At 38.8% G+C, this 15,278-nt stretch overlaps 1 protein-coding gene across 1 annotated transcript in view; it reads right to left on the bottom strand.

The window, feature by feature from the left end:
• The window catches only part of ACYP2 (acylphosphatase 2), a 45,393-nt gene extending 30,425 nt beyond the window's left edge, over positions 1 to 14,968 (bottom strand). Inside the window, exons 1-2 of the mRNA XM_031552280.1 lie at positions 14,910 to 14,968; positions 12,909 to 13,018 (exon numbers count right to left, since the gene is read on the bottom strand). Coding sequence (XP_031408140.1) covers positions 12,909 to 13,018; positions 14,910 to 14,912 — 113 coding nt within the window. The 5' untranslated portion in view covers positions 14,913 to 14,968. The remainder of the gene's footprint in view (positions 1 to 12,908; positions 13,019 to 14,909) is intronic.
• Between the last annotated feature and the right edge of the window lie 310 nt (positions 14,969 to 15,278).

Genomic DNA, 15,278 nt, shown 5'->3' on the forward strand with positions numbered 1-15,278 from the left:
GAATTTTACTAAGATCTGTTTTCAAATCACGTAGTAACAGACCTTTTATACCTTTCTACTGGGAAAAATCTCCCCGGTGACACAATCCCATTGGAAGCTGAAATTTCCATGCAAGACTCCAACTAAAGCCATTAACTTAATCTGTTTCTCCATTTGGGAGGAGCCAGGGACAAGAGAGCCTGGAGCACATTCTCCTTGGGGACACTGTTGCCAGGGCACAGGCTGGTCTCCAGCAGGAAAGATTGCTCAGTGATCCCCAAACAGGTCACTGCCCTGTCCTGTGAGTTCCAGCACTCCCTTCCACATCCATCCAAGGGAGCAGGGCATTTCAATCCCCTGGACAAAGCAAACACTGGCATCTATCCCATCAGCATGCTGCTTCACGCCTGGGTACCAAGGGCCCTGTGCTTTGCACTTCCATTTGATCCAGCAAGCACGACTTAAAAGCCTGACAAGTAGAAAGCAGGTAACTAAAGTCTTTTGTTCACACCCAAAATGAGGTAAAATCTTCAATGTTTCTCATGATGCATGGGGCTCAATCCATAGGTTTGGGGCCTTCTGCATATTTCTGGTTGCGAATAACAGAAAAATTACTTATTAGCTTAAAAACAATGAATCAGGCACTAAATTAAAAGTAATTTTGTTAGTCTAGACTCAGTGAATGACTGTGACTTAATTCAGGCAAGGAACAGCTTTAAAATTAATATAACATACAGCTAAGAAAGAGAAGACTACATGTCCTGTTGTTTTTTGTTTGTTTCCTTTGGAATGTGTCTTAATCCTCGGGTTTTGCAAGCCTTGAGAAATACTGTAATACTTAAACAGCACAGCACAGAAACCCTGCCTGCCACTTTGCTCCCACAGCAAAACCCTTCGAAAGGATAATGAAGACAGCATCACATTTCATACGAGACTTCATGAATGCCTGCTGAGCTGACCTTGTTTACAAGAGCTCAGTGAAACGATTAATTGCTTGTACGTTCCACTCCACAGTGCTATGGCTGAGAGTCTTCTGCCTGTGCTACCCATCATGGACATCAGCCAAGAAGAAAATTCCTACGTAATTATCCAATTATTACTAATACTAGTATTTAACAAGAAAAAGAAATTGACAGCTGGTATACATAACCGCTTCATTTCTATTGTGCAAGAACTACAAAAGGCATTTGTTTTCTTATTAAGAGCTATAAAATAAGAAGTTGCATGATGGATTTTGAACTAGAGAGGATGAAAAGGGCAAAGAGAACAAGCAGTGAAGGACTGGAACGAGAGTCAGGAAACAACCTGGATCTGCAAGATGCTTCTTGAGAGACTGAGCCCATCAGTTTATCTGCAGTTTTTCATTTGTACATTAATACTTTCACTCTCTGTCTTTAACTTTACTATGTACTATTTGGTAGGAGCCTACAGAATTTTTCCACTTGGTGTCACTTCACATTAGTGAGATCCTGAGAATAGAAAATCTCTGAACCTAGCTGAAACTTGAGGGCTGCTCCAGCTGACCCTCAAGAAATCAAGTGATAAATAATGCAACAGTTCAGTCTGAAACAGTGCAAATGGAATCACTGGTAACTAGCTAAAAGCACAGAAGCATCTCATTTTCCTTGCTAAGGCAATTCTGTAAAACACTCAGCCATTTCCATTTTTAAGGTCTTAGCCAACACTGACTGAAGGAGGAGTGTAGCTATGCTGTCCAGAAGAAGTTATCCAGTATTGACCCAGACATGTAACTTCAAAGAATTACTTAAAATATGTAACAAACAAGACCAGAGGCTCAGGACTCAGTGTTTGTACAGCAGAACAGGAGTGCAGGTTAGCCCTGATGTGATAAGGCCAAACCTGCTCAGACAAAAAAAATCACAACTGAAATGTCACCACATGACTGCCAGGAGATACACGAGCTGGAAGAAATTGGTTTTGTTGTCCCAGAAGGTTTGTTTTCTAAAATCCTAGTTTCCAGACTTTAAATAATGCTTAGAAAATCCATCTCAGAATTTTCTGTATTTCTGTTTTTTTCCCCTATCTTTCCTACACAGGAAACCTTACTAAGCACCTCATTTTACTTCCTACTACACACACGTTTCTCTGTACAACTACTTGTCTAAAACCTCTTCCCTCAGAATGAACACAGAGTTCAAAGAATCTTTTTGTAAAGATGTAATATCCCATTTCAATGCCTGCTTTACTTTTATGAAGCCCTGAATACCTGCCAGAAGTTTTTAGACTCATTTTCTTTGTTCCTTTAGCAACAAGAAAAGAAGCAGGAAGTGCCCACAGCATCACAACATAAGAGCATGAGTTTGAACACCCCAAAAAAGGACTGATGAAACACAAGCAGAATATTCATTACAGACTAAAACAGCCAATTATTTCATACAGTCACAGGAAGATACCGTATCAAATACCAGCAGTGAAAAGAAACCTCCCTTATTCAGAAATTTACTATGCATTCACTCTGCATACACTCCAAAAGGATATCAGAAACTCAAAGTCAGAAGACAAAGATCCTCTATGACATCCAGCTACTGTGAATATCTCCAGCTATTTCTTGGATCCTGCTTATACCAACTACCACTTACCTAGAGATAATTTCATAATTCAGATAAAAACAAGTCCAATCATTTTGTACTAAAATATGTAGCATTTTTTGCATGGCTTCCAGGGCAACATCAGAGTCAGACCCATCTACACAATATTTGTGACAGATCTGTTGAGGCACATTCACCTTGTAATGTAGGTTAAAAACTTGAAAGTGCTCCAATTTATTTTGCTAGAAACCAGTATCACTCCAGAAATCTGAGGCCAAATAAAGTCTGCTTGTAGTACTAAAAAGGAAAATGAAGGTACAAATCTGATGAGCTTTAACAATCAGAGTTCTCATTAGCCGTTGTTTCCTTTCAGAAATTATTAGAAACATCACATGCAAACAGTGACCAAGATGACAAATCACTAGAGTTCACATGCAATTTGTTGCATGTGTATGTCTGCATATCTATGCATAGAAATTTAATCTCCAAATTTTCTATATTTCTATTTTTTTCTATCTTTTCCACATAGGACATAACAAGCATCCCACTGGTTTCCTTCATGTTACACATAGGTGTTTTTCCGTAGAGGAACAGGAGAGCAAGCTCTGCTTTGTTTGAAAGTGACTAGAAGCACCAAGTAGCACTGGAGAAGTCCTCAGATGAGGTAGAAAGCCCTGCTTTGATAGGCAGGCTCGCTGCTCTGCTGCTCTCTGCTCTGCTGCCATGTACACCGTCCACCACTCTGAGCTGCTTCAAAGTGAGCAAAGGAAGACTGCACCCTCAGAAGGCAGCACAGATCTTGCTTCAGAAATCCTGCAATAGAGTAAGCCCTATGCAAGGAGACAAACAATGTTACATCACTCACAGTAGTTTTAATTCATACTTCAAAAAAACAAGCAAGCAGGCATTTTTGTCAAACACAGCACCTCTAATTTATTTGAAAGAAACCCACATTCAGGGACATGCTTTTACTTGTAATGACCCATGTGCTGACAAAAACCTATTTTTAACTGTGTGCAGTTATTCCTCTTAATAAGCTGAGTATCCAAACCTTCTTTACGAATATTAGTTTAAACTGAACTTTTACTCAATAGTATTTCTGTAACCACTGTATTGGAGCAGTAAAGAATCTGGGAACAATCTTTCTCAGCATGAAGAATCCACATTAAGGGCCTCCAACTATTCTGCATCCTCCTGTATCAGTAGTAAGAGAATATCTTCACTCTGAAAATATCAGTGTTACGCATGGATCCAATGATATCAACTACACAGAACACATACATGCATGCATAAAACCCTCAAGTGCATGAAAAGGCTCCAGCAGAAGTAACACATCTAACTGGCATTTGCTTTGAAAGGTATCTTAGCTCAATCTGCATATAGGATCATTTTTTAACTGTAATCACAATAAATATTTAGACTTAAATATTTAAGTTTCTTGCTTCTTCAGTATAGGTGAAAAGTGCATGGCTATTTCTGATTATGCAAGAAAATACCTAAACTGGACATCCAGACAGCAATTCCATTTACTTCTGCTTATAGAACAATCCAATTCAGCCTTACAATCCCACTTCACCTTCAACTATGCAGCAGGATCGAATTGAATGAATACCACAGTCATCACCTAAACAAATGAAGGCTAGAATACTCCAGCTAAGAGCATCTCATGTATTAACACTGCTAAATAACTTTAAAGCATTAAAGCAACATCCTCATGGAATGATTTCCAAAGAGGTGTGCCACTAGAAATAAAGAGGAAAAAAGTTAAGTAACTCACTCAAAATCACAGTAATCCTGGAAAAAATATTTAATACTTCTCATTCTGTGAGCTAAAAGACAGCTTCTGAGGCCCACTTCTGGAAACTCAGTCTTGCTTAAATGCATGAATATGACCTAGTAGATTCTCTATGAACAGAAGAGGTAAGCAGCAGCATCTTCTCTGCATCTAGCTTTTGAACAGAGACTGATGTGCCTACTAGAATTAAGAACTGAAGGCGTACAAGAGGCCTGTAGCATCTCCCTATTGAGACCTACAAGCATGCAAAGCATGCAATATCTTAATTTTAACAAAGAAAACAAGTTACACCCCTCTCAGCAAAGCAAAAAGACATTCCTGACAGCTCCAGAGAGATTAGGTAAGGGCACTCTTCCCTGAACCAAATAACATAAGCTGTTGAAACGTGACCCCCTCCCCCCAGTAAAAGAACACATCTACAGACTTGTGTTTATGATGAGACTAAGTCACAGCATGTATTTAGAAGAACAGCTGAGAGAATTCAGCACTGCCCCAAACTAAAACAGTAACTTTAAACATTAATGAAAACACGTGAGATTTAACAAGAACTTTCGTTTTGTCCTCAGGAGGGACTGAACTGCCTAGCCTCCAAACCAAAGTGATATACAAAAGATGAAGTAAACATGAGGATTCAGACCTCAAAAGACAGTATTCAGTACATCCTAATTAACTGTTTGTACTAGAAGCTTGCATTTAACCTCATTTGTTAAATTAGCACGAGCTACATTTAGATCAAAATACATCAATAACATAACACATCACTGATCAGAAATGAAAGCAGACACTTTGAAAGAATTCTAATTCCACTGACCTACTGCAAATTCAGAGATGAAAGTAGATGAAAATTCTACAAGGTCACACAAGACAGCGACCTTTATAACCTAACAAAAGAAACAGGATTGCAAGAAAACATTATTTTAACATTATTCCGTATAAAGGATGACATAAGCACAGTTAAAAACATAACTGTTTATGGCTCTCCAAACTAAGAACAGCTGCAATACAGCAGTGTAAGGACAGAAGCCGTGCAAGGAGTTCACTTCTGTTCCCAGCTCAGTGATCCTTCAATGAAGGAAGACCTTTTCCTTCAACCAGACTTGGTCCACAGCAAGGGAAGTACGTGTTGCTGTGCCTGTGACCAACAGGAGGGCAGCAGGCCCTGCTGTACGGTATCAAAGTAAGGGCAGAACAAAGGTAAGCCACCAAATAGATGCTGGGCTTGCTGTTGGAAGTGTGCACCTTCCTCCTTCAGCTATCATTAACAGCTTATTGGTTTGAGTCTTAGAAGTCATTAAGAAACCTTGTCTTCTGATTGACCTAATCCATTCCTTGTCCTTTATGTTGAGTACAGTTGTTACAAACTAATTAATTCTTCCTTTATTTTGTTGGAACTGCTAAAACCATGAAAAATAAGTTTTACTTTATTTGTTCTTCCTCATCTTCAGTAACATCCAGTGAATTTAATTTGCAGTAATTTGCAACCTCCGAGTCTGCATAAGTGAAACTTTATAGCTTAGCCTATCAACTCCGAGCAATATTCACCCACAGTTAGAAACTAATGCCTCAAACATTCAGTATAGAAAGTCAGTCTGGTTTGAGACAATTTAAAGCAAATTAAATAGTATAGGTTAATTTCATCTTTAAATAAAGCAAAAATATATATATACATTAAGCTTGTTTTGACTGGACTCACAGTGAACTGCAAAAACCCTGCCATTTCTCTTTTCAACGACTGGTAACATCACTGAAATACCACAGGCTAATCACCTTCACTAATTAACGTGACAACTGTACTTTTTACATTACACACATCTCATGAGACAACACATTTAATGCTTTTTCACACTATTCTACATTTTAGTGAAGAAAAAAAGCTTGAAGAACGATTTTAGCTAACCCTCTACCCCTTCTTTCACTATGCAGCACTGCCAGCTTCCCAAAAACATCAGATCAGGAAACATTTCAGCCATGTGATTACAGCACAGAGCTGCCTCACTGAGGAGACATCAAGTAAACATTAAGTGACCTGCATTAGAGATGCATTTTCATAGAAAAGCACTGAAAATAAGCATGGCAAGAAGTATTAATCCTTAAAATCTATGCTTTCTCTAATACAAGCACATCGTGATCAGTGTGCCTTTCATATAATCAGCTTCAAATCTCCTAGCTGCATTTTTGTGTTTGCATGCTTCTCCAGATAGCTGGAATGCTGACACTCACCTTGGCCTATCCCCTTCTTTGATCCAAGCTTGATACAGCAACATTTCAGCCAGTGCTCATTAAAAAGGGCTGTAGTTAAATCGTTCCTGTCATAAGTTATTACATCCTTTTAATACAAAGAGCTCTGAAAAGGTATACCTCTATGTTTGGAATCTGTTTTAAGAACTGCATTTGTCTCCAGAGGCAGCAAGATAATTTCTCATAGCATACCTGACAACTTGTTTTAGATGTACTTCGGACAGCCTAACGATCCCTTTCTTGCTAAAGCATCTCTGTTAGGGTTGATCAAAGCTTGTTTCTCCTCTTGGAATTTCACTGCCACTACAACTTGCTCTTGGGTCTGATGTTCTCCTCTACCACACATTAGTTCTTCCTTCTATCTCTAGGACGAATCTCAATGATTTTTTTTTCTTATCACAGCACACCTTTGATTAGCAAGTCATGCTCCCTCTTGGAGAAACAAGTGTATCTGCTTAAGTTCTGTACTTTTTCTGCTAGTCGGATGTTACTCACCACTTCTGTAGTCTACTGGTTCCCATTTCAAAGTCACAGATTGGCCTCCATGTTCTCTCCCTAATCCATATTTCCCCCTCTGAACTTTTCACTCAGCTGTCTTTGTGCTCTCTCAATAGCACGCTGCTGGGCATATCACAGATGTCTCCAATGTGTCTTTAAAAACTTAAAACCCTTCTCTGTAAAAAATGTGCTCTGCCACTTCTATGATGATGCCAAGGGTCACATGCAGTTTTTCCAAACATTTAGACTGAGCTGAAGAAATTTCACATAAGCATTTCTAAAACAGAGGCAAATCTCAGACTAAACTCTTAGCTCATTTTAAATATCCAACTTATATTTAGGCAAAGTTCTAAGATTTTGCTAAAGAAAATCACTCAGGTTAAATATGGACACCCGAGGACTAAAAGTAACAGTGCTTTAGTCTTATTTCAGCCCATCATGGCCATTCTCTGCAAACCAAGGGAAAACATTTTATTCAAAGCCAGCTGGTACAGGACAGAGTTTTGCATGTACCTGATGACAATGCAACAGATACACAGAGACAGCTGCAATATTTACTAGAAGAATTTCTTCCTCCCCCCTCCCAGTCTTTAGGTGGAATAAAGCTGGATTTTTCTGTGCACAGACTGGAGTCTCTCAAGTCACACTGCTTGTATAGTTAACACTTGCGTAGTTAACACGAATTCCTCTCAGTTGATACTAAAAGCTAAATCTAAATTAGCAATATTTTACTAATTTAAAACAACTTCCAAGACAATAATTTATAATTTAATGCCTTCTTACAAAGGCAAAAAAAATACTTCATGCTGTTACGCATTATTTGGTCCAAATAAGAAAATCATGTGCTACAATATTACATTTTAAAGTGCTGCCTCAATTTCAAATCTCATTTTTGTAGAGATTTACATGCAGGAGCATTTTGTTTGTTGTTTTTTTTTTAAAGATAACTGATAACAAAAAATCCTCTGAGGAAAATTACTTCTAGTCTGTCAATGCAAGTTGCTATGGCAACAACCACACTGACTGCCAATGCTCTACCCTTCATGATGAATAAAGTGGAAGAAAAATCAGAAGATATTACAATGAAAGCCCTTGTACTTTGAGTCTTTCTGTAAAAAGAAACCAAAGGACTGTCTGCCCCATTAAGTGATATCTGGACATAAGACCTGAAGCTAAAACCTCATGTCATGATGTTTTAGAAACGCATCGACTCAGCTTCGCAACTTGAATATTCTCTGCATTATAGACAGGTAAGGGACTGAGAGTGGGCTTTCAGTACCCGAGGATAGGGGTGGCACCCATGTGGAGCTACAGCCGAAACAGGACTAAAAGAGACTGCAGGGAAAAGGTCACCGTGAAGAAAAGATGGAGTCTCCCATTAAGAGTAAAAATAGATTCACTTCAAATGAAGCACAAGTGGTGCAACGTATGTAGGGAACAAACAGCTCCATCTAGAGTTTAAAAAGCAAGAGATGTGAAATTTTACACGTACAAAGTTCAGGACTGATTAAAAATACCTTTTAAGATGCTCAGCACGATATCTCAGTTAACACAAAAGTAGCTGCTAAATGTTTCTTTTAATTTAGAAGTCACTTATCCTTAAGAAACTAAAAGATATTTTCATTAAAAACAGACTGAAAACAGATCATGAAACAGAAACAGCAAAGAAATCAAGAACTGCACACTTGTACCTTACTCTTTATTTCAGTTAAACTAAAAATGTGAAATCCTACCCTTGGGCAATTCACAGTAAATTCCACTAGTTTCCAATGTAATCTCACCATAGAACACAGCAAAGAAATCAGCCTGCCCACACTGAATTCAGCAAAAATATTTATATCCACACTCAGCACTAAGTGAACAGTCCAATATGGAATGAAACTTCTTGCGTGTACAACACTCCTCATGCCCCAACCCTCCACTTTCATGTCATCTTCCACTTACTTCTGCAAAGTCAGAACATCCCTGCTAAGCTGTTACAATGTTCCAGGGCAAACTCTGGTTTGCACATCATTTTCACAATTTATCAGAATCATACATTCTGTCTGCAGTGAAACAATTACTTTTACGATTCAGGACAAAATCCAGGCTGCAGCACATTGCCTAAGAAACAACAGCAGGCTCAGATAAAGGTGGGTTAGCTTCTCTGGCAGGATGAAAAGAAACCAAGCCTTGCATTAACAAACCCTACTCAGCATGCAGAAGGAATGCTGCCATCACCAGGCACCTGCAGCAGCAGATACACAGATTCTGGCTGCCTTCCCACATCTACTTTCCCACTTCTAACACACAACATTGTATTTGGCTCCTTACCTTTAAAAAAGGCAGGATTTTTTTCTTACAATTAATAAAGATCAGCCACATTTGTACTCAAATGACAATAAATTGAGAACCCACCGACCAGAGGACCAAGTCAGCCCCTGCAGTCAAGCTAACTGTTTAAACAACGTGGTTTTGGTAGGTTTCCCCAGCACAGAACCAATGTACCACTGTCACTGCTCCCAGAGGATTCTTGCCTTCCCTGTGCTCCTCGTAAGCCTCTTTCTTAAACATTATTTGGTCTCAGGTGTAACCTCCTTTATGAGCATATTTTACAAAACATTGGACGCATTTTTATAGAGAAAACTGACCAGGTATAAAGGAGTACCAAACAGCAAAATCAAACTTAGAATCTCCAGCAGCAGGTTCCCAATACCTGCAGGTGTTGTGCACTTCCTACCACTTACCCGTACAAATAATCTTCAAAACACATCTTTCCTGACATGCTCTTTTTCCTGTCCACTTCATGCTTGTTCTACTTCACACCCTCCATCTAAGCCTGACGTACACATTGCACTAAGGCTTTAAATAGATCCCCAGGACTGCCCTCAGATCCTCCCAGACCATATTTTATCTCAGGGCCTGCATAAAAACCATGCACTGGTTTGAGCCTGTGCTGAATGTTTCCTAACTGTGCCTCAGAATTCAAGGCGCAGTACAAAACAGAAGGGTCAGAAAATCAGGAACAAAGGACAGCTGCTGGAGAACAGTTGGGTTTGAGGTCTGCTGCATTTTTGTCCCAGAACAAAGGCACACCTTGGTATCCAAGTGCCTCGCCGTGTTTTTCCCCATATATTTATGCTTTCCCTTTATCTTTCTCTCGAGCTCTTATTCTTCTTCTCTTCCTCCCTTCTTGCTATTTCTACCTTCTTGCACTTTCCAAGATCATCCCTAATCTCTCTATAATCTATGTCCTTGTTTCTTTTTATAGTACCATGAAAAAAAAAACCACTTTATGACAGACCAAACCACTCCTCTTTCCTCCCCCTAAAAGCAATACTAACATGTAAGCATTGGTGGAACAACAGTCAAATCATTTTACTACTATTTACATGTGAGCTGTGAAAGTGCTGCACCTCTGGGAAAAAAAATAAAAAAAAAAAAAAATCAGGCAACTTTGTGCCTAAAAGTTTAATGTGGAAACATGTACAAGTGTGAAAATACCTGTCCCAATACCTGTCCCAAAGACAAACCAGACTACAAAGATTTTTATAAGATAACACGTTCCAATATGTGAACTAGGAAATTGTCTTGAACTACCTCACAACATTGATTGAAGTACTGTATTCCCTCAAAAAGTGTCCTTTTAACATTAAGGTCTCCCAGTTTCTAAGAATTACACACACACACACACACACACTCTCTCTTAAGTTCTGAAGAGCCAAAAAACAATACAAAAGAGACCTTGCATAGGAAGTTGGTGCCAGAATTTCCTCCTGATTACTGATCTCCATGCTAACAAACACTTTTAGGATTAATGGTTTATATCAATTATCCAGAGCACTAGCTAACCTCATTTTATTTTCATTTAATATTCCATTTTAAATAACCCTTGCATCTAGAGAGCTAAGTATTATCAATTCCTTGAAAGCATGCTATGAGCTTTGAAAAACATTCTTCAAGAACTCAAAACATCAATCTTATTGTGATTTTCTATTGCCACGTAGTGCAAGAAAAAGAAAAGCCTCACAAAACAGCCATCCACATGCACATGCAAAGGAAGGAGTTCTAAGTCAACTAATTTATTATCAAAAATTAAATCCTCATCTTTCCTTTTCCACGTATCAGAGCCCCCACAGGGTGCAAGCAAAATTTCTCCTTCAGCATTTTACTCTAGGAAATTTAGTAGTGTACTGAATTTCAATGTGTACTTCGAAATTACACTTCAATTTCAGTATTGAAACATTCACTCCCATGTCAAAGCAAAACACAGATTTCCAACTTAAAGTGAAGGAACAATATTTGAAAGTAACTTTTTATTTGCTCTGAATATCACAAACAATGTACATCAAAAGCTTCAACATCACTGTCACAGCTTACTGTCCCAGTCAAGCTTGCTGACCCTATTTGAAGTGGTTTAACAAAGAAAAATGAAAGCTTCCCTTCCCTTCAGAATAGCCATTATGTTGTCTCATCTTTGAGAGCAAACCTGGTCTCGTTAGTCTAATTTTGCAGCTCTGCAAAAGGATCTCATGTTACATACACAAACTTTCTGGTGTAGGAGTAAGCAGAGTTTGCTTTAAAAGCACAAATAACAATGGAAGAACGCTGCAGCAATCCTAGTTTCATGCAAATAAAGGCACATGTCAGCAGTTACGCTGTGCTCCACATAAAACTGCTGAATTTAGTCAGTCAACTTCAGAAGTATTCTTAAACAAAACATACTCTGAACAGAAATCAAATCATGGTATTTCATGCTCCTCCTCCCTGTTACAGATTTACTACAGATGGCAACTATACACTAAATTTTCAGATACCTAAAGATTAAATACGACACATTAACTGCTGTAGCCGACAAAATAAGAATTAACTTAAGAAACAACTAATGTATCTCTGGCTTCGTTCTGCAGTCCAACATAAGCCGTCCAATATTAAGCTCAAGAGCCAAGAAAATAATTACTACAGCTATTTCAGTCACATTAGATAATCATATACAAGTTTCTTTACCAAAAGGAGCAACGCCATTTTCCTTTTACAAAAGCCAACAGCTTCATTTTATTTTGAGTTTTGAAGCAAGTCATGTATTGGAAAGCACTGACAGAATTTGCACTAATCTTTACCTATCTGCAATAAAGCCTGCAAAGTCAAGTTTTACTTACCAGCACTTATCCTTTTGTCAGTACAACAAACCTCTGACTTTCTTTTGGGAAAAAAAGATCCAAACAATCTCTCTACACATGCAGAAGAAAAACGTGGTTGGAAGCAATGGAATATATGCTTTTGTTTTTACAGGCAGCACCCCAAAGGGTGCCTTTAAGCTTTTGGAAGCTGGCAATTTAATAAAAAAACATTCTCTCTTATTTTAAAGGCACCGACATATTTCAAAACACACTTCCAGAGAGCAGACACTGCACACCTTTGCTCCAATGTGTATTTATGCTGGTTTTGTTTGTTTTTACAGAAAAACTCACACTTAGAAGTCAGTTTTCTTCAAATTCATTTAAGTAAAAACTGAACAAGTATTTCAAGAAGCTCTTCAGTGTTTCTTCGCAGAGGAGCTTCGAGGTTAAAACAGACCTGTCCTGTTTATGACCATATGGTTTTCCCTGGGTTTCAAAAGAGCAATTTTGGGGAAATGCAATGGTAAGCTGTATGACACTAGAAATCAAAACTGACTGATGCCACAAACTACTGTTAAAGCAAAAAGACTTTTTTTGCAGCTTCAAGAATGTGTCCCCTGAACTCCTCAAATAAAGCCAACACTTGGAAAGCACTGTGAAGTTACTAATATAAACATTTACTTGTTACTTTGTATTAAGAATATTTCTGCAAATCACACTAGTAAGACCAAACAAAACAAAGATACTTACATTGCATTTACTTTATCTTCTGGGCCCTGAACTTGGCCTGTCACTGTTCCTTGTCTGGTATTTTTAACCCAGCCAACCACTCCTAATTTCCTAGCTTCCTCTTCTGTGTACTGATATGAAAAGCAATGAAAAAGGAGAGTCAGTGTCAGCACATACACCACACACACACCAATTAAAACTCCACTTAAGATTGACATTAAAAACAAAACAAAGAACACCTGATTATGCTCACACTCAGACATTAAGCCACTCCTGTCAGCCTTACAATTGCAGAAGAAGCAGCAAGAATGACATTTCACATATCATGATAAATGCATGACTGAATTCCCACTTTCATTTACACATTTCCTAATACTTTCCTTAAAAAAAAAACAAACATGCTACGTATGATTCCTTATCCTGCTCATAATGCTCATCCTGCTGCTTGCTTTATCATTTGCACGTGCATATAAGTCTTTTGATAGCGCAAGCTTTTTCATTCATAGAACAGAGACTTGTTTTTCGCTTACAGACTCTTTAACAGCTTTAAACACAACTCTACTAAACCCAGAGCACCTCTTCTACCTACTACCCCTTCTAAGTTACCTATCCCTTTCTATAGCTCCTATCACTGCTCATTTGTCCCGTCAACAATCAGTCTCTAAGTTCTTTAAACACGTTGCACACACGAACTTAGAGGTTTTGTCTCTAGTTTCAGCCTAAATCCTTTCCACCTCACTTTCACCCCTTAAGTTCTACCCATATCTTAAAACAGCAACAAAATTCAGCAACTTCCTAATATCCTGTTTTGTTTTTTTTTAAAAAAGTTCTTATTTTCTTTCATGTACGTATGAAACATCTGCGTGATCCTTCATAACGTGTGCTTGAACCCTGAAATGGCAGGGAACAGATTGGCTGTTGTACAGAAATCCATTAGTTTCATTCCCCGTGGGGCTACAAAAGAACAGCTAATACCTGGAACTTTTTCATTAACATCCAGATTACTTTAAGATGCTTCCTCCATTTTGCTTTTTACATGTTCAATGACAAGGTATGTAGCACATGTACTCTTGAGGCATTTATTCCAAATGCCAGCAGCCAAACTTCAGGTCATATAACTACATTACAAAATAGGAAAATGTGGAGGTAATTTAGGCAACAGAATGCTGCTGATACTTATGTAAAGTATTTTAAAAGTTGATTACAAGCAACTTCTCCCTATCAAGCTGTCCAAGAGCATGGGTATGCAGCTGACAAGGTGTTTCTCAATACTGATGATTAGCTCAGGAGTGACGCTATACGTGTTCACATGACTGCAGGTCAGCTCAAAACAAGTCAGAACAAGCTTGCACCTGCCTACCACATGATGTACAGAGACACTTTCCACTTTGTAGAGCACAATTAAGGATGTACCATGCAGTAATCCTTCATCATTTGCAATTCTGAGCTATTTCACAATATATAAGCTATGCTGAAAAAGCTTTTAGGTCTAATATTCAATACAGTCCATTGTGCTCCAAAAAACTTTGGAAAAACACATCTCTTGTTTCTTGAGTTGCTACTCAAGCCTGCAGCTCAGATGAGGAAAACTTTGGCTGGGACACCAGTCAGGGAGACTGTATCTCTCTGCTACAAAGGAACATAAGCTTCCTTAAATAGTGGCACTGTAATTGCAATTAATAATTTCAACTGGAATGCACGGCTTCAGAAGCCAGCATTCAGCACTTCTGAATTAACCTTTCTAAAGATCTGTTCACCTGTCTGCATGTCTATCTTGTGGCTGTTACAACACAAACCAGGCAGTCTTTAGAAACCACACAAACAACGCATCAATAAGCTTCTAAAAATACTTTTAATAATAGATTTATTAATTAAAAAAAAGTCCTTTTTTTAAGCACAGTACTTAACTTGCCCTCAAGCCACCAAGTGGACGTGTGTACAGCCAGGGGATGAGCTGCCCTATTTTTAGCACTGGAAATGCTATACTGTAAGGTACAACTGGTAAATCAGACATTGCCTTACCATCCTGAAACAAACACCTAGAAAAGAAAGAAAAACAGAGTGAAATTACTTCAAATAACACCGTTTCTAAAGAAAAAACCCAGCTGTGTAAGTTTTCTACGAACTGCACAGGGGTGCTTCCTGAGGGAAATGAAGCACTCGCTGACCTCGAGCGGAGGCTGCCCGACCATTTCCAATAAAGGAGCTGGCGGTGGTTTCTCGAATGGAAACACACGAGTCTGGGAGCTGCCTCTGACCTCATATCCAGCATTCTGCCGCCAACACGCTGACAGAAAACGCGGGCCTGACGTAATGGAAAGGCCTTTCGGCACAGCACATCGCGGAGCCGGGCCGGCCTTCAGCGAGGCACACCGCCGCCCTTCTCCCCTC

This window comes from Meleagris gallopavo, chromosome 2, assembly GCF_000146605.3.
Source record: "Meleagris gallopavo isolate NT-WF06-2002-E0010 breed Aviagen turkey brand Nicholas breeding stock chromosome 2, Turkey_5.1, whole genome shotgun sequence".
NCBI lineage: Eukaryota > Metazoa > Chordata > Aves > Galliformes > Phasianidae > Meleagris > Meleagris gallopavo.